This window comes from Taurulus bubalis (assembly GCF_910589615.1).
Source record: "Taurulus bubalis genome assembly, chromosome: 7".
NCBI classification, from domain to species: Eukaryota; Metazoa; Chordata; class Actinopteri; order Perciformes; family Cottidae; genus Taurulus; species Taurulus bubalis.
This window is the reverse complement of record NC_136595.1, coordinates 26,572,319-26,599,151: the sequence shown is the minus strand read 5'-3', so window position 1 is coordinate 26,599,151 and position 26,833 is coordinate 26,572,319. Positions and strand designations below refer to the sequence as shown.

Genomic DNA, 26,833 nt, shown 5'->3' with positions numbered 1-26,833 from the left:
CGTGAAACATTAATTAAACTCACTGAGAGGTGGCGAGGTACAGCATGTGTGTGTATTGTTCCATTAGCTGTTAGATAAACACACCGTTTGCTCTTAGATATCTCACCGTGTCTTTACTCAGCAGTGCATGTACCGGTAGTTCCGTTAGCTTTTAGCTATTAGCCATTAGCCAAACCACAAAAAAAGAGTAAACTGTCTTCCCCCACCAAGTCTTCAGGCGAGTGGCTGCAATGCACTCGACTGTGTGTTTACCGGTAGTTCCGTTAGCTGTTAGCTGTTCGCCAAACAGCTAACAGCTAACGGAACTACCGTTACAGAAGGTAACTGCTGAAGGAAGTCAACGGCAGTCTAAAACTGGTAATGAAATGTGTTTTGAGAGAGTCTGAACACAAGAAGTTCTTCAGCATGCAACCATACCATGTGAGGTACTCTACTCTAGCAGTGTGTGTCCCAGCAGTTGAGTTATCTTTTAGCTGTTAGCCAAATACATCGTCCAAAACACTAAAAATGGGCAGTCTTGGGCCACAGAGGAGAGCCGGGAGGTACTCAGCAGCGTGTGTCCTGGAAGTTCCGTTAGCTGTTAGCCAAACACACCCTCCGAAACACTACAAGTGAGCAAACAGTTTTCTCCCACAGTGTCTCTGGCTGCAGAGGAGCAACCGAGAGGTATTCTACTCAGCGGTGTTTGTGCCGGTAGTTCCGTTAGCTTCTAGCTATTAGCCAAACACATCGTCCAAACCACAAAAAAAGAGTAAACTGTCTTCCCTCGCCAAGTCTTCAGGCGAGTAGCTGCAATGCACTCGGCAGTGTGTTTACCTGTAGTTCCGTTAGCTGTTAGCTGTTAGCCAAACAGTTAACAGCTAACGGAACTACCGTTACAGAAGGTAACTGCTGAAGTCAACGGCAGTCTAAAACAGGTAATGAAAGGTGTTTTGAGAGAGTCTGAACACAAGAAGTTCTTCAGCATGCAACCATAACATGTGAGGTACTCTACTCAGCAGTGTGTGTCCCAGCAGTTGAGCAATCTTTAAGCTGTTAGCCAAATACATCGTCCAAAACACTAAAAATGGGCAGGTAATGAAAAGGTGTTTTGAGAGAGTCTGACCACAAGAAGTCCTTCAACACGCAGACACAACAGTAATAGCTGATTAGCCAAATTATTATGCAGTTTGTGTACAACAGAATGCGAGATTTGCCGCGGACAATAATGTTTAATAACTTGGTTCTTCGGCTCCGATGCCTGCCATGAAACACTTCCTGTACTGTCGCTGTACAAGTGAAAAGGTCACCTCAAAGGCGGATTGCTGCGGAAACAAAGAGACACACTCGACCAGAACAACACTGACTTTTGAAATCGGACGCAACCTCATTTGGGGGCAGCGAGTCAGCGACAATTTGAGTGCATTGATAATTACAGCAATTCCAGGGAGTCGTCGCACTCATCCCCACCCTTGTTCTCCTCCCACGCTAATCTCTCTGTCTTCTTTAATCTCCCGCTTTTCCTTATTATTATTATGAATTGAGACTCGACATGTCATTTGCATGACATCTTGATGTCTCTGGAGAAAGCTCCCCCGTTCTGGAAAAGTCCTGAAAGGTCGCGCCCTTTGAAAAATGTTCTTTTAATATGAAGGTGGCTGGCATTTGCATGCGCTGGTCTAAATGGTTCAAAACCCAAAGGTATGGAGGGAAGGTTATTGTGCATGATTCACTTTTGCACCTTGAAGCCTTGATGATTGTCTAATTCTGAGTTTAGTTCAAGGACCGTCGGAAATAAATACAAGAAATCTGAAGTGGAATTGGCTTCTTCTCTCCGAAGTTACACATCAATCTACGTGCATCTTGACAAATTAAATGAACGTTGAGGAATTCTTTACATGCTTTTATAAAAAAAAATCGGTATCTCTTTTGCATAATTGTATTTAACATTTTTAGCAGCCGGCTATCATAGTTTAGCATGAATTAAATTAAATTAGATACATTTATTTTGAACAGGTAACGCATGATAAGAAAAATAAATAAATAAAATAAGGCAATTCAAACCTGTTGAGCCCTAATTAGGGGACCATTTTATATCAGGAAAATCAAGAAAAAATCATGGTATAAATCCACTGCCTCCCAAAAAAAATGTGTTAGGTATCAAATTAAACATAAAAATCAGGGCTACAATAATATATAATCCTCATGTACAACATCTAAACACAACTCAAACAATAAATAGGGTTAGGGCTTAAAACATATAAAGCAAATTCTAAATAAGATGAATAGATTCATTAATCAATATGTTATGTCCGACAGAATTTAGGATCAGAACCAGGACTGTCAGACGCTGCTGCAGTAAAATGAGAGGTTTTCTAAAGGTATAGTGCTTAGAGACACTACCACTTTAGTCCAGAGGGGGCGCCAGATTTGACACTAAATGAACGTTTCTCGTAGAAGCTTTGATATCTTCATCTAAAGGTGGGAAACGGTTGCTGTGTCCGACCTTTGGAGCTGACTAGTTCACACATATTGTGTTTGTTTAATCTATTCTAAAAGATGTTCATCTGCACAGTTTGACCGATGCTCGTGAGAAGGTCACATCCTCCTCCAAAGACAATCAGTTAGCCTCGTAAAACACGACGAGCCTCTTGAGTTCATTGCGTTTCCAAATTTGTAGGAATCAAGAAACACATCGTTGCGTTTGGGTCGTGGGGAAACTTCCTGCAGTGAAATGTCTTTCTGTCTTAATCTAGTTTCCATCATGTGAAACGAAAGTTGCTCCCTTAATGTTCATTACAATTAAAGCCTCCCGGTGCAAGTTTGTTTACACTGATCATGGTGTTCCCTCAGTGCTGTCTGACGGGCGCTCCAACGCGCAGCTAGGACGTCATCACAACAGACCACACGTGTGCACCCTGAATAATCTGAGGTCCCTGGTCTGTGTTGACAGTGTCGTTCCCTCCACACCGTCTGCCCCAGCATTCACTAACAACGGTGCAACATTTATGCTGCAGAATGCTCGCTCAATCAACAATAAAGCTCTACTCATCCATGATATCATCACTGACAGGAAAATTGACTTTCTCTGTCTAACTGAAACTTGGCAAAATCAGCAGGATTTCATGGCACTTAATCAAGCCACTCCCCCTGGATATGTCTACATACAAAAGCCTCGCTCCATGGGTCGTGGCGGCGGGCTGGCTGTTATACATTGAGCTGACATCCTGGTCAAAGACCTCCCAGTACCCAATGTCACCTCGTTTGAGTGTGTCATTTTCTCCCTGGTTGGGTCTACACAACTCCAGGTTGTCCTCATCTACCGCCCCCCTAAAGCCTCCACCACCTTCATGTCTGAGCTATCTGAGCTTCTCACCTCTGTCTGCTCCATGTCTCCATCTACACTCCTGCTCGGTGACTTTACTATTCATGTGGACTCCACCAGCTGCTCGTTTGCCACCGAATTCCTGTCACTGTTGGACTGTTTCAACTTCACACAGCACGTTAAAAGTCCCACTCACACTAAAGGCCACACGCTAGATCTGGTGTGCTCCACTGGCACAACTCCCTCCCATCTGCAGTGCCTGAACCTCGCGGTTTCAGACCATCTCGCTGTTCTCTGCACTGTTCCTGTCACCCTGCCCAGGCAGCGCACAAAACGTACCTCCTATACCCGTCCCGCCCCCTGGTTCACCACTGAACTCCGCACCCAGAAGTCCACTGGCCGTCAACTGGAGAGGCGCTACAAAAGATCTGGCCTCACTGTCCACCTTGAGGCTTATAAAGAGCATGTGAGGACCTACAAAGTAGCTCTCTCCCAGGCCAAAACACTGTACTACTCCACCCTCATTACCAACCAACAAAACCACCCCAGACTGCTGTTCTCCACCATCAACCGGCTCCTTCGCCCCCTTGACCCTCCCCCTCCCCTCAGGTACCCCCGACCTCTGCACTAAGTTCCTGGACTTTTTCCAGGACAAAGTCGAGTCCATCCATCAGCAGCTCCTGGTTCCTGCCCACCTCCCTCCACACACACCTCAGCCACTGGGCGTGGCTCCCTCGGATGTTCACCTGCCTCAGTGCTCCCTCTCCTTCTTCTCCCCTGTATGTGCTCCTCAGGTTGCAAAGTTGGTCACGAAGGCCAAAGCCTCCACCTGTTCTCTGGACCCCATGCCCACAGCCTTGGTCAAGGCATGCCTACCTGCCCTGTGCCCCATTATGGTGAACATCATCAACTCCTCCTTGGCATCTGGTCTTGTACCCGACAGCCTCAAGATGGCCTCAGTCACTCCCATCCTCAAAAAGCCAGGTCTGGACCGGGATGACTGCAACAACTATCGACCGATCTCCAACCTCCCTTTCCTGAGCAAAATTCTGGAAAGAGCAGTGGCCGCCCAACTCCATCAATATATGGCCAACCATGAGCTCTACGAAACATTTCAATCTGGTTTCAGACCACATCACAGCACGGAGACCACCCTCATCCAAATCACAAATGACCTCCTCATCGCTGCAGATTCTGGTCACATCAGCATCCTCGTCCTCCTGGACCTCTCAGCTGCCTTCGACACAGTCTCCCACACCATCCTCCTCACCCGCCTATCTGACTACCTTGGCCTCACCGGTTCAGCTCTCTCCTGGTTTCAGTCCTACCTCACAAACAGAAAACAGTTTGTCACCATCAGAGACTCCAGTTCCACCCCGGCCCTAGTCAACCATGGCGTACCTCAAGGCTCTGTGCTGGGACCCCTCCTCTTCACCATCTACATGCTTCCCCTTGGTCAGATCATCCGCCACCATGGTCTCAGCTTTTATTCTTATGCTGACGATGCACAACTATATCTCAGCACCAAACCATCCACCCAGCTACCCCCACAGTCACTTGTAAACTGCCTACATGCAATAAAAATCTGGATGTCATCAAACTTCCTAAAACTCAACAGCAACAAAACTGAGCTCATGGTTGTGGCTCCCAAGGCCCTGCTCCGGACGGTTGGAGATCTCCACCTGGACGTTGACGGCTGTTCCTTCTCCCCATCCTTGGAAGTCCGCAACCTGGGTGTCATCCTGGACCCAACACTATCATTCCAATCTCATATCAGGTCCATTACCAAATCCGCCTTCTTCCACCTCAAAAACATCTCATGTCTCCGGCAATCACTCTCTGACTCTGTGGCAGAAACCCTTATCCACGCTTTCGTCACCTCCCGTTTGGACTACTGCAATGGAGTTCTGTCCGGGGTTCCCAGCAAAGCCCTGGACAGGCTCCAGTATGTGCAAAACTCGGTTGCCAGGGTTCTCACCCGCACCAAGCCCTGGCAGCACATCACCCTCACCCTCATCCACCTCCACTGGCTTCCGGTCAAGTCCCGCATCACCTACAAGATCCTCCTCCTCACCTACAAATCCCTCAATGCCCTGGCTCCTCAGTATCTATCTAACCTCCTCCACCCTTACACACAGTCCCGGAACCTTCGATCCTCAGGCACGGGTCAGCTCTCCATCCCTCACACAAAAATGCAAACTTTTGGGGACAGAGCCTTCAGTGTGACAGCCCCCACACTTTGGAACTCTCTCCCCATAGAGCTCCGCAACACACCATCTCTGGACACCTTCAAAAAACTCCTCAAAACTCACCTCTTCACCAAAGCCTATGTCCTCTAGCTACTGTTGCATTTGTTATGTTTATTTATGTCTTTGTTAAGCGTCCTTGGGTTTCATGAAAGGCGCTATATAAATCCTAGCTATTATTATTATTATTATTATTATTACTATTATGTGGTTCAAAACCCAAATAATCTCACTGCAAAATGTGGCTTCATGACTCTAAATATGCTGGAAATACAAAAAATATGAAAATATTCTCTTTAGATTAGCGAAATTTGGATTTGGTTGCAAACTAAAACAGACATTAATGGTTTAATATTCCACGCTAGCCATAAGGAATTATATGAACTTCAATTATTGAGGATCGTTGTTATGAATCAGATCATTTTCATATCTAGTAATATTCTATTCATGCAGATTGTAAACTGAATCCACTTGGATCTAAATGACATGAGTGTATTATATTTCCCTGTAAATCTCATTATATTTCATCATTAGACGGATTATCACATTCTACCTTATTATATTTCATATGCAGACTAAATGAATGGTGTCGTTTTACTAAAATAATGCATCTAATCTAATAATGCTGCATGCCTGTAAAATGGTAAACATGCCACATAATATTGTAATATAGAATAATAATGATTTTGTTAATTGTGCACTTTTTTAGACGTTTCCTGTCTTTGTGCTAAGCTAAGCTAACCGGCTACTGACGTTTTTTATTATCATTTTTTTACATCTTTTCAGTGGAACATTGTTAAAGCATCTTAAATGTGTCAACAAGTGTTTTTTCCCTCCAGAAAAAAAGAAACTGTCGTTAACAGAAGAGATGTAAAAGAACCTGAAGTGAGACGAGAACGTTCTCCGATGTTCATGATGATCGTGAGGAGAACGATGACGTCATTTCCCTCTCTCTCACTCTCTCTCTTTCTCCTCCCTCTCTCACTCTCTCTCTTTCTCCTCCCTCTCTCACTCTCTCTCTTTCTCCTCCCTCTCTCTCCCTCCCTCCCTCCTTCTCTCTCTCTCTCTCTCTCTCTCTCTCTAACCCTCTCAAACAAACAAAGGGAGGCTCTCATGTCCACAGTAACCTCCACACACACACACACACACACACACACACACACACACACACACACACACACACACACACACACACATGCGCTCACTTTAAATGATTACTTTAAAACAAAATCACACACATGACTCCTAACGAGCAGAGAGCTCGGCTGCTCCAGTAATGGCTGCTCTCTCTCTCTCTCTCTCTCTCTCTCTCACTCTCTCTCTCTCTCACTCTCTCTCTCTCGCTGCGTTCTTCTTTGTTGTGTGAAGGCCTCACCTCGGGATGAGGTCATGATTTAAAATGAAAATTTAATTTCTCAAAATAATGACTTATTATCTCAAAATAATGACTTATTATCTCAAGATAATGACTTATTATCTCAAGATAATGACTTATTATCTCAAAATAATGACTTATTATCTCAAGATAATGACTTATTATCTCAAAATAATGACTTAGCATCTCAAAATAATGACTTATTATCTCAAAATAATGACTTAGCATCTCAAAATAATGACTTATTATATCAAAATAATGACTTATTATCTCAAAATAATGACTTAGCATCTCAAAATAATGACTTATTATCTCAAAATAATGACTTATTATCTCAAGATAATGACTTATTATCTCAAAATAATGACTTATTATCTCAAAATAATGACTTAGTATCTCAAAATAATGACTTACTATCTCAAAATAATGACTTAGTATCTCAAAATAATGACTTATTATCTCGAAATAATGACTTAGTATCTCAAAATAGTGACTTAGCATCTCAAAATAACGACTTATTATCTCAAGATAATGACTTATTATCTCAAAATAATGACTTATTATCTCAAAATAATGACTTAGCATCTCAAAATAATGACTTATTATCTCAAAATATTGACTTATTATCTCAAGATAATGACTTATTATCTCAAAATAATGACTTATTATCTCAAAATAGTGACTTATTATCTCAAAATAATGACTAAGTATCTCAAGATAATGACTTATCTCAAAATAATGACTTATTATCTCAAAATAATGACTAAGTATCTCAAGATAATGACTTATTATCTCAAAATAATGACTTATTATCTCAAAATACTGACTTATTATCTCAAAATAATGACTTAGCATCTCAAAATAATGACTTATTATCTCAAAATAATGACTTATTATCTCAAGATAATGACTTATTATCTCAAAATAATGACTTATTATCTCAAAATAATGACTTAGTATCTCAAAATAATGAGTAACTTTTATTGACGTTATTTTGAGGTACTAACTATAATGAGAAGATTTCTCATTATAACGATGACAGGATCTTTTTCTTTCCTCTCTTCAGCTCCACACAGAGACTCCATGTCATCCTGCATGAAACACGGACTACAATAAGAACAGATGAGTTACAGCAGCAGATCACAGATCTAAACCCGCGCGTATGAAGATTTTAATCCTGTGTTTGTTTCCGTGGCGATGACAATAAACCAACGTGACTGAAGCTGAAGCTTCTTAAAGGGCTGCGCTGAATGCCATCCAGATAAACCCAGCGCCTCTGATCTCACTGACAGGAAACGCTATCAGCCGCCGATCACCCGAGTTAATGTCAGGCGTAGATCACACAGATGCAATCGCTTCCCCCGACGCCGCCCAGCTGCCACCTGAAGCCTTTGGTTTGCTCGTGGCATCTAAGTGTCATCTGCCGTGGGTTTGTCCTTTCATGATTTAATTACAGTATTTTACGTTCAAACGCACTAAAAATGGAACGTGAAGCAGAATTATTGAGACTCAGAGAGCAAAACACTTTGCAGTCCACCGCCGCTCACGCTCCTCTGCAGGAATCTGACATCGAGTCGCTCGGCCGCCATTTTGAAACGCCGCCATTTGTGAGGCCACGCCCCCGCCGATTATTCGACCAATGATGTCAGCGCTTTAAAAAGACCACGTGATTAATAGTAAGACATCATTTTGAGATACTAAATCTTTTTTTTAGATACTTAGTCATTATTTTGAGATACTTAATCATTATTTTGAGATAATAAGTCATTGTTTTGATATACTTAAACATTATTTTGAGATAATAAGTCATTATTTTGAGATAATAAGTCATTGTTTTGTCATACCTAATCATTATTTTGAGATACTTAAACATTATTTTGAGATAATAAGTCATTATTTTGAGATAATAAGTCATTGTTTTGTCATACCTAATCATTATTTTGAGATAATAAGTCATTGTTTTGAGATACCTAATCATTATTTTGAGATACTTAATCATTATTATGTCAGCAAGGCAGCCAGAGGCCTGGTTTAAAAAAAAACTATATTTTGGCCTGTGAAAAAAGGGTTATGGGGGGGGGGGGGGGGGGGGGGTTGGATGTTTATATTCTATTTATATATTTTTTTCTGTCCAGATTTTTGATGCAAAATGCCATGTCGGATGAGTTCTGCTTGTGTGTGTGTGTGTGTGTGTGTGTGTGTGTGTATGTGTGTGTGTGTGTGTGTGTGCGTGTGTGTGCGCGTGTGTGTGACAGTGTTTCCAGATTCTTTAGTTACGCTTCATTTATCTCGTTGGAGGGAAACAAACGTCAGACTTCAGACCTTTGACATTCACAACATACGTACACAGTAAGTACCCGAATAGCAGCAACCGGGTGAATCACACAACATGAGGAAGAACGGTAATGGTGCGTGTGTGTGTGTGTGTGTGTGTGTGTGTGTGTGTGTGTGTGTGTGTGTGTGTGTGTGTGTTCGTGTGTGTCTTCATGTACACTTGTTGGGTAAAAATTATATTCCTTTCATGGACATGACGACCCGAAACCAAGATAAATATTCATGGTTTGAATGAAGGAATAAAAAAGCGTTAAAATATTTACGTTAAACAGGAAATGCATGAGGATTTAGGCTCAATAAGCCATTTTAGGGGAAAAGATTTCACGCACGTGTGTAACAAATAATCTTAAAGTTTAATAAAGGATATAAAATTCAAATATTTTTTATATTTTTCATGATGAAAAACAAATACCAGCAGAGATCAAGAAGAAGGATTCTGCGTTCACACCAAACGCGAAGCGAATAGATGACATGCAAAGTCAATGCTCAGACACAGTGAAGACGATTTTTTTGCGATTTTTTATACGATTTTTTTTTACAATTTGCTGTTTTATATATGTTTTTTTTTAAATAAATGTTTGGCCTTTTTTTGACATATTTTTGCCATTTTCTTTCAACTTTTTTTTGCCAGAGTTGGAAAGTGTCAACTCGCGCCGTAAAAAAAACCCATAAAAAAGTCAACAAAACTGCAAAAAAACGACAAAAGATTGTAGAAGAAAACTCAAAGAAAACTAAAAAAAAACTCAAAAAAAAAAAAACTTCACAAAAAGTCACAAAATTCCTCATCACCGCCATCTTGCCGTTGCTGAATAAAACTGCTGCTGCTCCGCCTGAACCAGCGCTGGTAGCGGCTTCATTCAGACGCTGTTGTGAGACTACGGATAATATTATGAACCCAGACACCATGGAGTTTGATGTTCCGACGTTTGTGGAGTTTACACAACGAGTATAAAGCAGAACTAGTGGTTATTTCCATGGTGGATAAAGGAAACGGTATCTGTTTTTGCGGAGATAAGCCAGAGAGATAAGCCACGCCCCCTTTCAGGCGCGAGTAACATTCGCAACGCGTTTGGTGTGAACGCAGCTTAATGTGATAGTAAAACAAATTACAAGGAGTTTTGTTTAAAAGATGAAGACTTCATTAACTCTTAATGGACGGATATTGTTAAGGAAATCCACGGAATGGAAAAAAATTACGACAAGAACCAGAAATCAAGTTAAAATCTTTGAATAAATATGTTAAAAAAAAAATCAAATGATCCTCCGGTTGGATGATAACTGAGACAAATGTGTGTGTCGTTGTTTCCTTCTTTACTTTAATTCATTAGTTATCTTTCAACTCAATCCTATTAATTCATATTTATTAGGGCTAATAAGAATAATATGAATATCTTAGTCGACTAACAGTCACACGACTTTATGATCTGAATAGAGAATCACTTCAAATGTTGTGTTTACCAGAAATGTGCTCATAGGTTTATTGGAAATAATTATTTGAGAATAAAAAAAAACTTTTTTTTAAACGACTAATCGGCGAAAGTTATTTTATACGACTCGACCGATTATTCAGTAAATAAAATATAAAAACAAACATGTTTTTTATTTCCTCTATTATGTCCTGTTTTTTTTTTATGCAAAAAAAAAGCATCCAACAAAAATAAATGTACCTCTTGCTGATTAAATATTCAAAATTCACGATTTTCATGCCAAAATCTGTAACTTCACATTGCGGTTAACATCCATTTTTTTTTAAATGTGTGAAAATCTGTTTAAATCTGTCAAAATGTCCATTTAAAAAAAAGATCCACTGTTCTTCTTTGAAGGTAAAACATAACGTTGCGTGTTTATTTCCATATTAAAGCGATAACTTATGTCTTCTGACACTATAAGTTATCGAGAAGACATCTTTTTCCCGTTTGGGGGACACCGCGGAGGCCTTCCACGGGACGAGAGCCGGATGTTTATCACCCGAAGAGGAGGCCTCTGCATGGTGCAGCTGGTTCAGAGGCCTGTACGTCACAGGTGACAGCGAACGCCTCGTTCACCAGCTGGGAAATCAAGTGCTGTTTATTTCCCGGATCACTGTGTTGACATTCAGTCTCCGGAGCCTCGGTGGGCTTTTACCGCAGCTGGTTAATCACCTTTATTGCTGCAGATGAACATGAACAAAAAACAATAAGAGTTGGAACACAACACAGAAGGAAGAGAGACATGCAGGAATGAGGACTATGATAAAGGTTAACAACGCCCCCTGGTGGCCTCGAAAGAGCATTTACAGAAGCAACAAGGCCTTTTAAAGTTATTTAAATTTCAAAATGTTGTGTAAAAGGTTAATCTGAAACCTTTTTCAATGATGGATGTGGTTATTATTCTACTTTAAAGGTGTTGAATATCAATATGTACCTCCATGGCACCTGCACAATAAATACTAATACATATAATGTATACTAATAACATATTGCTGCCATAACTCAGATAAAAAACACTGACTTCTGTCCATCTACAGTCTGTATATATATATATATATATATATATATATATATATATATATATATATATATATATATATATATAATCTCCCAGTTTATACTGTATTAAAGCCATCATGACACACAGACAAGAACAAAAGAAGAACAAAGAGGAGCAACAAAGACGTGAATCAAAACTTTAAGAGACCAGATATTTCTCCACGAATCATTCTTGCTGTTTCATTAGAGTCATTTGTTTCTAGGGATGAGAAAAATAACTTGAAATCATTTGCAATCCAAACAGTTTCTCCACGAAATATTCACCCACAAGAACGATCAAATCCATCGAAATAGATGAGTTTAAATTGAAATATCACGAATGTCAACGTCATTTACCTTACAGCGTATTTAATATCTAACCAACATATTTTATTTTAAAACAGGGCAAGTCTCTTTACAAAATATACAATAAAAAAAATAAGGAATGTATTTAAAAAAAATTATATATATATAAAAAATTATATATACATATTATTTATTTATTATATATGTATTATTATTTATAATAAAGAATACAATCATCTCTGTAACCGGATAAACCTTATTTAGTTATTTTAAAAGTTATTTTATCTGAATTTTGGGGCAAAAAAAAGCCCATTTAAAAAATTCAGAATATCCTTTATTCAAAAGAGACAACGTTTCCATACCTACAACTCTGTGTCATCATATTTCTGAACAAATGTGTTATTACCACCGTCTGTGGTTATTACTGACTCTGTGGGCGCATCGGCCCGGATGTTGACGCTCTCGCTGTCACGTGACAGTCAAACCCGGAAGTGAGAGGGCTGCTGGGCAGAAGGAAACAAGGTAGGCGATGCTCATGAATTCATGACGTTACATCTGACTATTAGAAATACAGATAGCGGGCACTTCGGTGAGAAAGTCACGGGAGATTATTTCGCTGTTTACTGGTCTGCGTCACGGATGCTAACCCGGAAGTAGCTTAGCTCTCTCTCTCTCTCTCTCTCTCTCTCTCTCTCTCTCTCTCTCTAAGCTAGCAGAAGGTAGCTAGCTAACAAACACAGAGGACAACAGTGCATTTTTATTTGGGGAAAGGTCCTCCGGGGGCTTGTGACTCCTTTACGTTTGTGAAGCTGCAGAAAAAGGGAAGATGTCACTGTGTTTTCTCCTTCTTTACGTCTAGACCTCATTGAACCAGGTCTCCTTTTAAACAAACACTCCACCTACACTGTTAGCAAGTGGGCTACATTATCCCAGAGAGGCTAAAGGTTCTTTAAACATGGCTTCATATCTGGAAAAACTTTATTCTATTTGTGAAAATGCAAAAAAAGAAGAAGAGAAAGGCCACATCTAGACCACATTAGACCATTAATAACCAATATACAGCACATACACCAGGGAAATGTGGACTATATTATCCCAGAGAGGGTAGATATTCTTTCAAACACATGATTAACATTTGTTCCATCTTTGAAATTGCACATCTAGACCACATTGGACCAGGTCCAGGTTAAGAACCACAATACCTAGACTGGTCCAATGTGGACGCGATGTGCAAAATCAGTGAAATCTTCCTATTTAATTCAACTAGATAATCTAGTCCACATTTCAGCAGTCTTGGTATAGTGGTGTTTGAGCTGGACCTGGTCCCAATGTGTCTAGATGTGGAAAAAAAAGCAGTGAACTCTCCATCTTTTTGCAGGCGTCTATCTCAGAGTGAGTTTCAAACGGCGCTACGGCTTTAAAATGTCATATTGTCATATGTTATATTTCCTTAATTCAGCTTTGTGCTGATACCGTGGGAAGGATAAATGGCGTGTAAATCAAACTGAAGGCGAGCATCACCTTCCCGGTAATAAAACACCTGCTGCGCTCTGTGTGGCAGCAGCATCCGCCATGACGGCCATCAAGCACGCGCTCCAGAGGGACATCTTCACGCCCAACGACGAGCGTCTCCTCGGCATCGTCAACGTCTGCAAGGCGGGGAAGAAGAAGAAGAACTGCTTCCTGTGTGCGACGGGTGAGTAATGACTATTCATAATAGAAAAGAAAGAGGGGGAAATATATATTCTGAAGTGTTGCTTTGGTTGTTCCTCCAGTCACCACCGAGAGGCCGGTCCAGGTCAAAGTGGTGAAGGTGAAGAAATCCGACAAAGGGGACTTTTACAAGCGGCAGCAGACATGGGAGCTCCGGGATCTGACGGAAGTAGACGCCAAGGACGCGAGCAAGGTCGGTGAATCCGCGTCTCTTGACCCGTGACCCTCCCTTCGTTCCGGCGCTCACTCGCTCTCTTCTTTCGCTGCAGGAAAACCCCGAGTTCGACCTCCACTTCGAGAAGGTGTACCGCTGGGTGGCCAGCAGCGCGGCCGAGAAGAACTCCTTCATCTCCTGCATCTGGAAGCTGAACCAGCGGTACCTGAGGAAGAAGGTGGAGTTTGTGAATGTCAGTTCTCAGCTGCTGGAAGGTGAGGAAACTCTCTCTGTGTGTGTGCATGAGTGTGTGTGTGCGCGGTATTCGAATGCTGGATTTTTTTGTGCTTTAATTTCTTTATTAATAGCATGTAAAAAAAGAAAGGAAAAAGTATTCAACCTCTTTGTGTCTCGGTTTGGCTTTTCTGTGTTAAACTCTTCTTTATTCTCGCTTTTCTCTCTTAAACTTTCTCTGGCCAGAACTTCCTAAAGCGGAAGGTTGGTAGGACTTAACTTCCCCTCTCTCCATTCTCATCTAGAGACTCACCTTCTGTGTGAATTATCTGACAAAGACGGGCATGATTCATGTTTTTCAATCATCATAACACACATCTAGCTCATGTTTTTACCTCACTGTTACCTTCTTTTGTTACGTTGCCATTCCACCTTTTAGTTCATGTGATGTGTTCACTGACGCGTGCGTTCATGTAAACTTGTAGCTTCTTATTTTGCTTACTTGGATTCACAGTGTTGTTGTTTTTATCAAGAACAAACATAAAAAAGTGCATTTATCTGATAGTAGCTCTCCCAGATCGCCGGTACACTTCTTCCATCTCTCTTTAAGTGTTTTTATTCCCCATCACCGAACGTATTCTTGTCTGATGTGTTGAATGACTCGCGCTCGGCTCCCGTCCTCAGCGTTTCTTTCTCCGCGGGTTTAGAGTCCGTGCCGAGCGGCGAGAGCCAGAGCGTCGCCGGCGTGGACGAGGACGCTCTGGACGACTACCAGGAGCTGAGCACCCGCGAGGAGCAGGACATCGAGGGCATGATGGAGATGTGCGAGTACGCCGTCTCCAACGCAGAGGCCTTCGCGGAGCAGCTGTCCAGGGAGCTGCAGGTCCTCGACGGGGTGAGCGGAGCGACGGGAAAGGACGCGACACGTTAATGCCTTCTATCTCCTTCATTGTTTTTTTGTTTTTCCCTCGCTCCAATAAGGCCAACATCCAGTCCATCATGGCGTCGGAGAAGCAGGTGAACATCCTGATGCAGCTGCTGGACGAGGCGCTGGGCGAGGTGGACACCATCGAGGGGAAGCTGAGCAGCTACGAGGAAATGCTGCAGAGCGTCAAGGAGCAGATGGACCAGATCTCCCAGAGCAACCGCCTCATCCAGATCAGCAGCACCAACAACGTCAAGCTGCTGGACGAGATCCAGTTCCTCGTGGTCAGCGGCTCGTTCGGGTTCAAAGGGATAGTTTGGACGTGTTGAAGTGGGGTTTCCCCCGTAGTCTGTGTGTTACTACAGTAATGTTCTATTTAAGATAAGATAAGATAATCCTTTAATAGTCCCGCAGTGGGGAAATTGCAGGATTACAGCAGCATTGCACACAATAGAGACACATAGTAAAACAATCAAGTAGTATAAATAAAATAGCAATAAACAGTAGTAAGAGAAGAATACAGTAGCAAGTTTAAATGAAATATACAGACGGAATAAGAGTATATAAAAGTACTTAAATGTATTTATATTGCATCAGGTGAGTGCAATTAAGACGCCTAAAAGAATCAATATCAGTTCAAGTGAACGCTTTATTTTCAATATTTACAGCCATCCTGAAGCCGTTTTCTCTGCTCTCGTCAAAGACACCGGACTCCTTTGACAAAAACAGTTATTTTAGCTTCACAGAACAAGAGCAGAAGCTCCTGTGTTGTGAGGTAAAATGGAGTCTGGTGGCTTTGAGGAGAGCGTAGGTATCGGCTTCAGTTCCCCGTCGTTAACGTTCACTTCTGAAATTTCAGATATTTTAAATAATTCGAATGCGCGAAATCTTCAAACAATCCGATTGGCCTAACTGTTTGTTTCTTTGCCGTCTCCCCCGGTGTAGAACTACATGGACCTGTCGAAGGGCCACGTCCGAGCGCTGCAGGAGGGAGACCTGACCTCCCCTAAGGGCATCGAGGCCTGCATCAACGCCTCCGAGGCGCTCTCCCAGTGCATGAACGTGGCGCTGCGACCCGGTCGGTTCACGCGCCGCAGCATTCGGTCGCCGTCTGGGATTCCTTTTTCTTTCTGTTTTTTTTTTAACGTGATGTCGTTCTCCTTCCGCCCCCGAGGCCACGAGAAGCTGATGGCCGTGACGCAGCAGCAGCTCCTGTTCGCCGAGCTGAGGGACACCTTCGCCCGCCGCCTCACCAACCACCTCAACAACGTGTTCGTGCACCAGGTAACGGCAGCGAGGACAGGTCATATCTACGTGTTCGTTCCACTTTCTGAGTTGCAGCCGCACAGGAATCCTCTTCAAGGCTGTCGTTAGGACTGATTTAGTGTCGCTGCAGCGAATGAGGATGTTCAATATTCATATTTGATGTAGTTGCCATGTATGGAAGTAGAGGAAGCAGTTAAAATGTGCTCCATCTCGACCAGCTACAGCAGTAAAATACCGGTTGCATCAGTATTAATATTATTGGTAATATCACTCAGTTACAAGGGAGTATTTTAACTTGTTGGTGCATTTTGTGATACTAGTTGGAAACTGTTTTTGGGGATTAAATGATTCATTTAGTCATTCAAATGTCATAAAAGGTCCGCGTGGCGTTCGAGGCCGTTGAAGCTGCACGAATGAGACAAAAAGTGCGATCCTTAAAGCGCTTCAGAGGTTCATGTGCAGACGTTTGGTGCAAATCGTGACATTTTAATACGTTTGTTCTGTCCGACGCAGTCGAGCGAGCAGCTTCTTCTTCTTCTTCTTCTTCTTCTTCTTCTTCTTCTTCTTCTTCTTCTTCTTCTTCTTCTTCTTTTCAGCAGATTTAAGAGTCGGACCTTTTGTGTCGTCCTCACAACTTGTCTTTGTGAATCTGCTGCGCTGCAGAGTCTCCCTCCTGTTCTCCTTCCTGTTCTCCTTCCTGTTCTCCTTCCTGTTCTCCTTCCTGTTCTTCTTCCTGTTCTCCCTCCTGTTCTCCTTCTTGTTCTCCTTCCTGTTCTCCCTCCTGTTCTCCCTCCTGTTCTCCTTCCTGTTCTCCCTCCTGTTCTCCTTCCTGTTCTCCTTCTTGTTCTCCCTCTTGTTCTGCCTCTTGTTCTCCCTCCTGTTCTCCTTCCTGTTCTCCTTCTTGTTCTCCCTCTTGTTCTCCCTCCTGTTCTCCTTCCTGTTCTCCTGTTCTCCCTCTTGTTCTCCCTCCTGTTCTCCCTCTTGTTCTCCCTCTTGTTCTCCCTCCTGTTCTCCTTCCTGTTCTCCTGTTCTCCCTCTTGTTCTCCCTCCTGTTCTCCTTCCTGTTCTCCTGTTCTCCTTCCTGTTCTCCTGTTCTCCCTCTTGTTCTCCCTCCTGTTCTCCTTCCTGTTCTCCTTCCTGTTCTCTTGTTCTCCCTCTTGTTCTCCTTCCTGTTCTCCTTCCTGTTCTCCCTCCTGTTCTCCTTCCTGTTCTTCCTCCCCGTCACAGACTTCCTGTCCAGCTCTTCCTCTCTTGTGTCCGTCCTCCTCCTGTTCTTGACTCCATGTTGTGCTCACTTTAAATCCTTCCCTCTCTCTGTCTCTGTGTCAGTTCAACCACTTCAGTCACTTCAAAATGACCATCCCTCAGTTCTATAGGTCCTCCTGTCTGTCTCTTCCAGTGAGTACCCTCCCTCCCTCCCCCCCTCCTCCCCCGCTAGTGTTTGACCTCTCACCTCCAACTCACATCAGACCTCCTTCCTTTTGCCTCTTTCCACATTGCATGAGTTTCTAACCTCTTAACTCCCTCATTTGACCTGAAAGCTGACGGGTCACCGCTCATCTTCCTCCTCCTTCATCACCAGTCTGCACAGCTGAGGGTCTCCTTCTTTTCTTTTGTGTGTGTGTGTGTGTGTGTGTGTGTGTGTGTGTGTGTGTGTGTGTGTGTGTGTGTGTGCGCGCGCGCTAACTTGGCTTTGTCGCATTAAAAATAGTCATGAATTGCCGTGAAGTCGTGTGCCTGTCTGCTCTGCATGTCGGTGGAGACGAGCAACTCGAGGACGAGGAGGAGAGACGAGAGCGGCAGAACGAGTTTGAGCTGCAGGAGTTGTTTACCTGGAAAACATTTGTTTTTTTTGGTAATTTTAATGCAACGTCCGTGGATGTTAGTGGTCAGTAAACACCCCCGGTGTGTTGAGCTGCTTGTGGTTGCATAGAGAGATGGAATGGGACTCTAGTTGTGTTCAGTCTGTACTTTATGTTTCTTTCTGTGTCGTCTGACTGACTGTCTGACTGACTGTCTGACTGACTGTCTGTCTGACTGTCTGTCTGACCGTCTGTCTGCCGCTCTGCCCTCCAGGGCCACGACCAGAGCTCCACGCTGTCGCAGCACACGGCCGAGCTCAGCCTGCCCAAGCACAGCCCGCTGCACCGGGACCTGCTGCGCTACGCCAAGCTCATGGAGTGGCTGAAGAACACCCACCGGGAGAAGTACGAGGGCCTGTCCCGGGTCAGTGCAGAGAAGGCACCCACACGGCGTCGGGGTCGTTGGAGCTTCCTTCACAACAAAAACACCAACACCATTTTTACAAGTTGTTTCAAAAGTTGTTGAATTCTTATTTTATTTTGCACATTTATTATTGTTATTTTTATAAAAAATAATAAAATTTTTATTAATAGTATTTTATTATGTTTTTTTTATTTTATTTTGTATTTAAATTGATTTATTTTCTTTATATTTTCTTTTTATATTTTCTTTCATTTATCTATTCATTTTAATTTTTAAAATGTTGTATTTTTGTACTTTTTTATTTTTTTGTATTTAAATTTTTAAAATTTTACAATTTACAATTTTTTTTTAATTGTATTAATCTTTTTTTATTTTATTTTTAAATGTTATTATTATTTAATTTATTTAAAAAAAAGTTTTATTATTATAATTATTTTGTAATTATTTTTTGTATTTTGTAATTATTATTATTTTATTATTATATATTTATTATTATTTGTTTTTACCTACAACGACCCCAAACACGTCGCCATACACAATACACATATATTCATATTCGATGTGAGGATTGATATCTCTCACGTCAGATCTGTTAAAGTTGTATTCAGCAACACTAACAATGATTAAATTCAGAAGTAAATAATAAACAAAACCCAAAATGCCCGAGTACGAACATTTAAAAATTCCTTCTTCCTCCCAGACCTACGTCGACTACATGAGCCGACTGTACGAACGAGAAATCAAAGACTTCTTCGAGGTCGCCAAGATAAAGATGGCGGGGACGAGCAAGGAGGCCAAGGGGAAGTTCGGTGAGCGCCGGGACGTTTGTCCTTTTGTGTGTTTTAGGACTTTTCAAGTAACAACTTGTTTTTGTCGTCTTCTCCCTCCGTGTTGCTTTATTGTGTGAGACCGTCACTCGCATCTCTTTGAGTATTTACATTGTACCCCTCAGTTAATTGTATGTTTTTAAAGTATAAATAAGGAAATGACGATCTTTTCCGCGTCACGTCTGTGACCAAAAGGCGTATTTTGTGCGCTTGTACGATGCTTAAGCCCCGCCTCCTCTGTGACCCTCTTTAGAAATAACGACTATCTGAAGCGATGGAGTTTTCGTTTTTGTGCAGAACTTTAGAAACTCTGCTTCCTGCATTCTGTGTCAGCTTTTTTTTTCCGGCTAAAGCACAAAACAAGATTGTTTTCCCAGAATGCTTTTGAGCTCGAGCCAGCAGCCGTGCACGTCACGCGTACGCGTGACTCTGTCCGTCTAACAATGCCGCATGTACCTGAGCTCTAACCTGTCTCTGTCTCTGGTGCCCGCCTCGCTAACTGGCTGCAGCCACGCTTCCTCGGAAAGAGAGTGCACTCAAACAGGAAACGGAGAGTAAGTACCACCTTCTTCTGAACCAGCTTTTCCACCGGCAATTACCGCCGCCGCTGCTCGCACTAAAAGGGAAACCGTTTCACTCTTGTGCCCTTCAACACCCCCGACACACACACACACACACACACACACACACACACACACACACACACACACACACACACACATTACTTCGCCATGTACCTCGGTTTGGCTTTGTTCCAGATCATCACATGTTCTGATTCTGAGATGAAAGCTAACCTTTTTTGGGATCATTTGACTGCGTAGTTTGTTGATAATTCAGTGTTTTTTCTAAACGCCTCTGACCCCGACTAACCGCCGTTTCCGCCGCGCTGCGTTAGGCCTCCACGGCAGCTCTGGGAAGCTGACGGGCTCGACCTCCAGCCTGAACAAGCTGACCGTGCAGGGCTCCAACAGCCGGCGCTCCCAGTCGTCCTCGCTGCTGGACATGGGCAACATGTCCGCCTCCGACCTGGACGTGGCCGACCGGACCAAGTTCGACAAGGTCTTTTATTTTTCACTGAATTCACTGAGGAAACGGCACAATCGTGGCTTGTGAGAGAATACTGTTTCTCTGTTTTATACTTTTTATTTAGTTTTCAACAACATAACAACAGCCTTGGTACACATGATATTCAGGTCCAGAGTAACAACAAACATCAAATGGTGGTCACTCCAAGAAAAAGAGAAAACAAAAGAGGGGAAATAAGGATAATAATAATGAAAAGAGGGGATAAATAAATAAAAATAATAATTAAAAAAAATAAAATAATTTAAATAAGATGAAGAACCAATAATTGTCCACTCCTGAGTGTAGTGTTGTATGTGCTATATATGCTTTCCAGAGAGGAGTTTGTGTGTGTGTGTGTGTGTGTGTGTGTGTGTGTGTGTGTGTGTGGGAGAATACTGTCTTTTATAACGCCATAAATCCCCTCCAAAAAAGAAATGACATAAGTTGAAATTCTTGGATAATGTATGATGCAAAAAGTTTAAAACGGTGGAATCTGCATATCCAACATTTTTGTAATTTTTTTTATTATTACATTTTTTCTTCTCTTTTTAATTTTTTTTAATAATTTGTCTTTGTCTTTTGTCTTTTAAATATTTTTTTTATTTAATGTATTATTATAATTTTTTATTATTATTTTGTTTTTTTATTTTTGTATGATGCAAAACGTGTAAAACGGTGGAATCTGCATATCCAACTTTTTTATTTTATTATTATAAAAAAATCTTCTTTATTTCATTTTTTTTTAATTATTATTATTATTATTTTTTCATTTTTGTATGATGCAAAAAGTGTAAAACAATGGAATCTGCATATCCCAAAAATAATGTGTCGCCAATATTGTTAAAAACATGATTTAACTATTTACATTTTTTCAACCTCTCCTCTCTCCAGTTCAGAATCGGGTTCATGCAAACGTATTACTTGGGGGGCGGGACTTTAAAATGAGTGTAAAACGATGGAATCTGCATATCCCAAATCGCCAATATCGTAAAAAACTAAAAAAATGTACAACCTCTCCTCACTGCGACGTGCAAACAGCCTCTAGTTCAGAATCTGGTTCATGCTAACGTCTTATTTTGGGGGGCGGGACTTAAAAGTGAGGGATGTAGAAACGTGTTTCTGATGAAATATCACAATTTTTAAGCTTCTGATTTGGTCGCTTTTCCCCGATGGAAGTGTTTTTCCTCCCACGTGATGTGTTCGAGCACCGTCGGGAAAAGTTGTAAAAACAAATCCAGACGCCAACGTCTGCTTCTTCCTGTGATTCCCAGATCTTCGAGCAGGTCCTCAGTGAGCTGGAGCCGCTGTGCCTCGCCGAACAAGACTTCATCAGCAAGTTCTTCAAGCTGCAGCAGCACCCGGCCGTCCTGCCGCCTCTCGCCCAGGTGACCCTCGACCCCTCGCTGAGCGTGGGCGTCGCCCTGAAAGCGCGATTATCCTTCATAAATATCGGGTTGCAGCGTCATGGTTTCTCTGTTTCTCGTCTCGACAGCCGGAGACGGAGGAGACGGACGGAGGCACGCCGTCCAGGATTCCTCCCCAGACCGAACACAGACCGTCTCTGTCCTCCGAGTGAGTTCTGCTGCAAAGAATAACCCGTTTACTACGTTTATGCATCGCCCCTTTTTATTTTTAAACGCTCGTTCCATTTTTCCGGGACTCAAGGAAAGACCTGGTGCGGCTGATGATGAATAAGATCTTCCAGAGCATCGAGACGGAGCTCAACAGCCTCATCGCTCTGGGCGACAAGATCGACAGCTTCAACTCCCTGTACATGCTGGTGAAGATGAGTCACCACGTGTGGACGGCGGAGAACGTGGACCCGGCCTCCTACCTCAGCACCACCCTGGGGAACGTGCTGGTCACCGTCAAGAGGAACTTCGACAAGTGCATTGTGGGTAGAGTCCAAAAAAAACTTTTAAAAGAGACAAAGTTCATAGTTCACCACAGAATAAGAAGAAAAACCCACTTTTCCTGTGGTGTTATTTATCGATGCAACTGATGAACTCAAGTGACGTAGACCTGTCGATCACCTTGTAGCCCCGCCCCTAAAGCGTCCCCTGCTTTATGGTCTGTTTGACTCTAAATGACCATAATTTACTAAATGAACATCATGCTGTATTGAAGAAGACTTGAAACTAGAGATTGAGACATAAACTCATGTTTACAATGTTTACTGAGGGAATACATCAAGAGAAGTAGAGTCATTTATATAGACTTCTATACAACCAGAGGAGTCGCCCCCTGGTGGTCAGGAGAGAGAATGCAGCTTTAACACATGAAGCATACACTTCTATACAACCAGAGGAGTCGCCCCCTGGTGGTCAGGAGAGAGAATGCAGCTTTAACAAGTGAAGGATAGACTTCTATACAACCAGAGGAGTCGCCCCCTGGTGGTCGGAAGAGAGAATGCAGCTTTGACAAGTGAAGGATAGACTTCTATACAACCAGAGGAGTCGCCCCCTGGTGGTCAGTGAGGGGAATGCAGCTTTAACAAGTGAAGGATAGACTTCTATACAACCAGAGGAGTCGCCCCCTGGTGGTCAGTGAGGGGAATGCAGCTTTAACACATGAAGCATAGGCTTCACTCTTCAGAACCCGCTATATTCCCACTCTAATGTTTTTATTTTGGTGGTGAACTGTCCCTTTAAGGCCTTACACATATCCTGCTATGAATTTTTAACTCGCCGTGTCTTTTTTCTCTCTCAGTCGGCTCAGATCAGACAGATGGAGGAAGTGAAGATCTCCAAGAAAAGCAAAGTCGGCATCCTCCTCTTCGTCACCGGGTTCGAGGAGTTTGCCGAGCTCGCCGAGACCATCTTCCGTAACGCCGAGCGCCGAGGCGACCTGGACAAAGCCTACGTCAAGCTGATCAGGGCCGTCTTCGTGAACGGTGAGGCCGCCATGTTGTTTTGATCGGCTTGTAGACGACGCCCCCCAAACGCAAACGAGCTCACAAATATTGTCTTTGTTGTTGTTTTTCTTCAGTGGAGAAGGTCGCCAACGAAAGCCAGAAGACGCCGCGGGACGTCGTGATGATGGAGAACTTCCACCACATCTTCTCCACGCTGTCGCGCCTGAAGATCTCCTGCCTGGACGCGGAGCGGCGGGAGGCCAAGCACAAGTACACGGACCACCTGCAGTCCTACGTGATCAACTCGCTGGGCCAGCCGCTGGAAAAGCTCAACGTGAGTCGAGGGAGTCATCGCCACGCCAGTTCATTCACACTTCATTACAGTCAGAGCGGAGGACCGTTGTTATTCCAATGTTTATTACTATTTATTTTATTCTGATTACCGTAAAAAGTCGGGTTACAAGCCGCTATTACCTTCGGTGGTTGTCCCCGCTTTAGCAAGCTAGCGCTGCTGCTGCTGCTGCCCACGTCCCCTCTGCCCGAGTCGGGCATCGAGCCGGGCGTGGTCCCGCTACCTTCGGTGGTTGTCGGGGAACTAGCAAAAGCTAGCGGAAGTTAGCGGGAAATTAGCAGCAGCGCTAGTTACCCGACTTTTACGGTATTTGGTGGCTTTGCGTGGGGAAAAGAGGTGCTTAGGCGAAACTTGCATTTTTCAAAATGTCCACACCTATCTGAACAGGCGAAAATATCAATCTGATTGGGTCTGATTGCTTTTTGACAACTATGACCGACCGACTGGAAATTTGGCACACATGTCCGGGTGGGACTGCTCTACAAAAAAGTCATCCGTGGAATAAAAATGCGCCTACCGTAAAAGTCGGGTTACAAGCCGCTACTACCTTCGGTCAGTGTCCCCGTTAGCTCCCCGCTGTAGCAAGCTAGCTAGCGCTGCTGCTAGCTCCCCGCTGCTGCTGCTACTGCCCGCGTCCCCTCTGCCCGAGTCGGGTGTCGAGCCGGTGCTGGTCCCGCTCCCTTGAATGGTGGTCGGGGAGCTAGCGGAGCGCTAGCAGGAGCGCTAGCTGGCTACAGCGGGGAGCTAATGGGGACACTGACCAACGGTAGTAGCGGCTTGTAATGGTGGATTTTCCGCCATTTTTAATTTTGTAAAAAAAACACATTCTTGCCCATTCCTCCTAAACTCTGGGTCCGATTCTTACGAAACCTTCTGTGGATCATCATTGGTTCAATGTGATCAAACAGCATTTTGAACTTTGTTCATATCTCATTGGGTTTAGAAGATATGAACCAGTTAACCTCTTAAGGGCGTGGCTTAATACGTCAATACACATAACTTCCAAATCACTTTGCCTATCCTCACAAACCTTGTAGCATATGTCAACATCGCATCCCTTAACGTACCCTAGTGTTTTCATAATATTCAAACACTAGAGGGCGCTGCAGTGAATCGCCCAATTTTTGCATTTTCCTTGTTTCCAAGCGTCGTATTTATATCATTTATATAGACTTCTATACAACCAGAGGAGTCACCCTCATTCAATGCAATGATCCGCTATCTCCTCCCGTGCAGCATTTCTTTGAAGGGGTCGAGGCCCGCGTGGCCCAGGGCGTCCGCGAGGAGGAGGTGAGCTACCAGCTGGCCTTCAACAAGCAGGAGCTGCGTAAAGTCATCAAGGAGTATCCCGGAAAGGAGGTGAAGAAGGGACTCGACAACCTTTACAAGAAGGTGGACAAACACCTGTGTGACGAGGAAAGTCTGCTCCAGGTGAGGACATTTTATGAAGTTCTTTAAGTGTTATGAAACGGCTGGTTTGCGACTTTTCTTCTTCTTCTTCTTCTTCTTTTTCTTCTTCTTGCTCCCCCTCCTCCTTCTCCTCCTCCTCCTCCTCCTCCTCTTCCTCTTGCTCCTCCTCTTCCTCCTGCTCCCCCTCCTCTTCCTCTTCCTCTTGCTCCTCCTCTTCCTCCTGCTCCCCCTCCTCTTCCTCTTCCTCCTGCTCTTCTTCTTCCTCCTGCTCCTCCTCCTCTTCTTCCTCCTCCCCTTCCTCCTCTTCTTCCTCCTCCCCCTCCTCTTCTTCTACCTCCTGCTCCTCCTCCTCTTCTTCCTCCTGCTCCTCTTCTTCTTCCTCCTGCTCCTCCTCCTCTTCCTCCTGCTCATCTTCTTCCTCTTCCTCCTCCTCCTGTCTGAATCACCTCCTCATGTCCTCATGTCTCCACCAGGTGGTGTGGCACTCCATGCAGGACGAGTTCATCCGGCAGTACAAGCACTTTGAGGACCTGATTGGCCGATGCTACCCCGGCTCTGGCATCACCATGGAGTTCACCATCCAGGACATGTTGGAGTACTTCTCCAGCATCGCTCAGTCACATTAGTCTCCCGCTGTGCACTTTCCCAGACTGATTCACTTTGTATCCTGATACACTAGCTACTCACTAACTATCCTGTACTGTGTTTCTTTTTGTTTTTGGACAATGAACATTTCATCTCTGTGTATTCTAATGAAAGGGATTTGTACACTTGACAGCAGTGACTGTGTATGTGCGCTTGTTTCTTTGAACAGATCCGCCCTGAATACTTAATCGTTTGTTATATTTTTATTGTTTCTTTATGCCACATGTACATAATAAATTTGCTGCTGCCAATCCATTCAATGATGTGTTGAAAGTGTGTAGTTATTTTGTTGTTAAGATGGAGAGAATGAGATAGATAGATAAATAGTTACTTTATTAATCCTGCAAGGGGAAATGTCTTCACCACAGCAACATTTATACATGCAAGTAAGCAATACAATACAAAAACTGCACAATATATTAAAAAAATAGAATAAGAAAATGCACATTAAAGAAAAAAGTAAATGGAATAGTAAGAAAAATGCACAATATATGAAAAATAGAACAATAAGAAAATACTCAATATATAAAATAGAATAATATTCAATTCAATTCAAATTTAAGTACATATTTATTCCAATGTTTGCGGCCCGATTCCGCCCTCCTGCACCCGGGCAACGCCGGCTCTCAAAACACGCCCCCCTCAGCTCTCGCTTCCATGGTGACGGATCCCAACCGGAAGAGCGAGCGGCGCCCTTTCAAACCCGTTTACCCGCGAAAACACGTCAACTCTGAGGAGGTTTTGTTGTTGTTGAGCATCAAACCGTTTTAACGGAGAACGACGCGGATTCTAGTGCGACTTACCGCCCCAAAGAGAGACGTTTACGTCGGTTACGTAGCGCCGAGTGGACGTCAGTCCGGCCAACGGTCAGGGGAGCGCGTGTCGGTGAGTTGAGACGACGTTAAGCTAGTTAACGCAACTTAACTAGGTTAGCTGGTTAGCGTTAGCTCGTTCTTTAACAGTAGAAACGGAGCTCGTTATTGCTCAAACGGACGTTAAATCATGTATTAACCACACGAGATTGTTATTGTGACGTAGTTACTAGTATCAGTTAAAACCCGAGGTTAACTAGCTAGCTAACTGTTTAGCA

The 26,833-nt window shown here is 43.2% G+C and overlaps 1 protein-coding gene across 1 annotated transcript; it reads left to right on the top strand.

Moving 5' to 3' along the window:
• Positions 1-1,662: 1,662 nt before the first annotated feature.
• exoc1 (exocyst complex component 1) lies at positions 1,663-25,986 on the top strand (the record flags this gene model as incomplete). Its single annotated transcript, XM_079220854.1, has 21 exons — positions 1,663-1,680; positions 3,288-3,770; positions 4,099-4,759; positions 13,634-13,768; positions 13,848-13,978; positions 14,055-14,214; positions 14,881-15,068; positions 15,155-15,382; positions 16,044-16,176; positions 16,273-16,382; positions 18,441-18,590; positions 19,291-19,399; positions 19,927-19,971; positions 20,313-20,476; positions 21,754-21,867; positions 21,975-22,054; positions 22,148-22,376; positions 23,192-23,375; positions 23,471-23,670; positions 24,925-25,119; positions 25,572-25,986. The coding sequence occupies 21 exons, from the start codon at positions 1,663-1,665 to the stop codon at positions 25,722-25,724; spliced, it is 3,870 nt and encodes a 1,289-aa protein (XP_079076980.1). The 3' UTR covers positions 25,725-25,986.
• Positions 25,987-26,833: the final 847 nt, after the last annotated feature.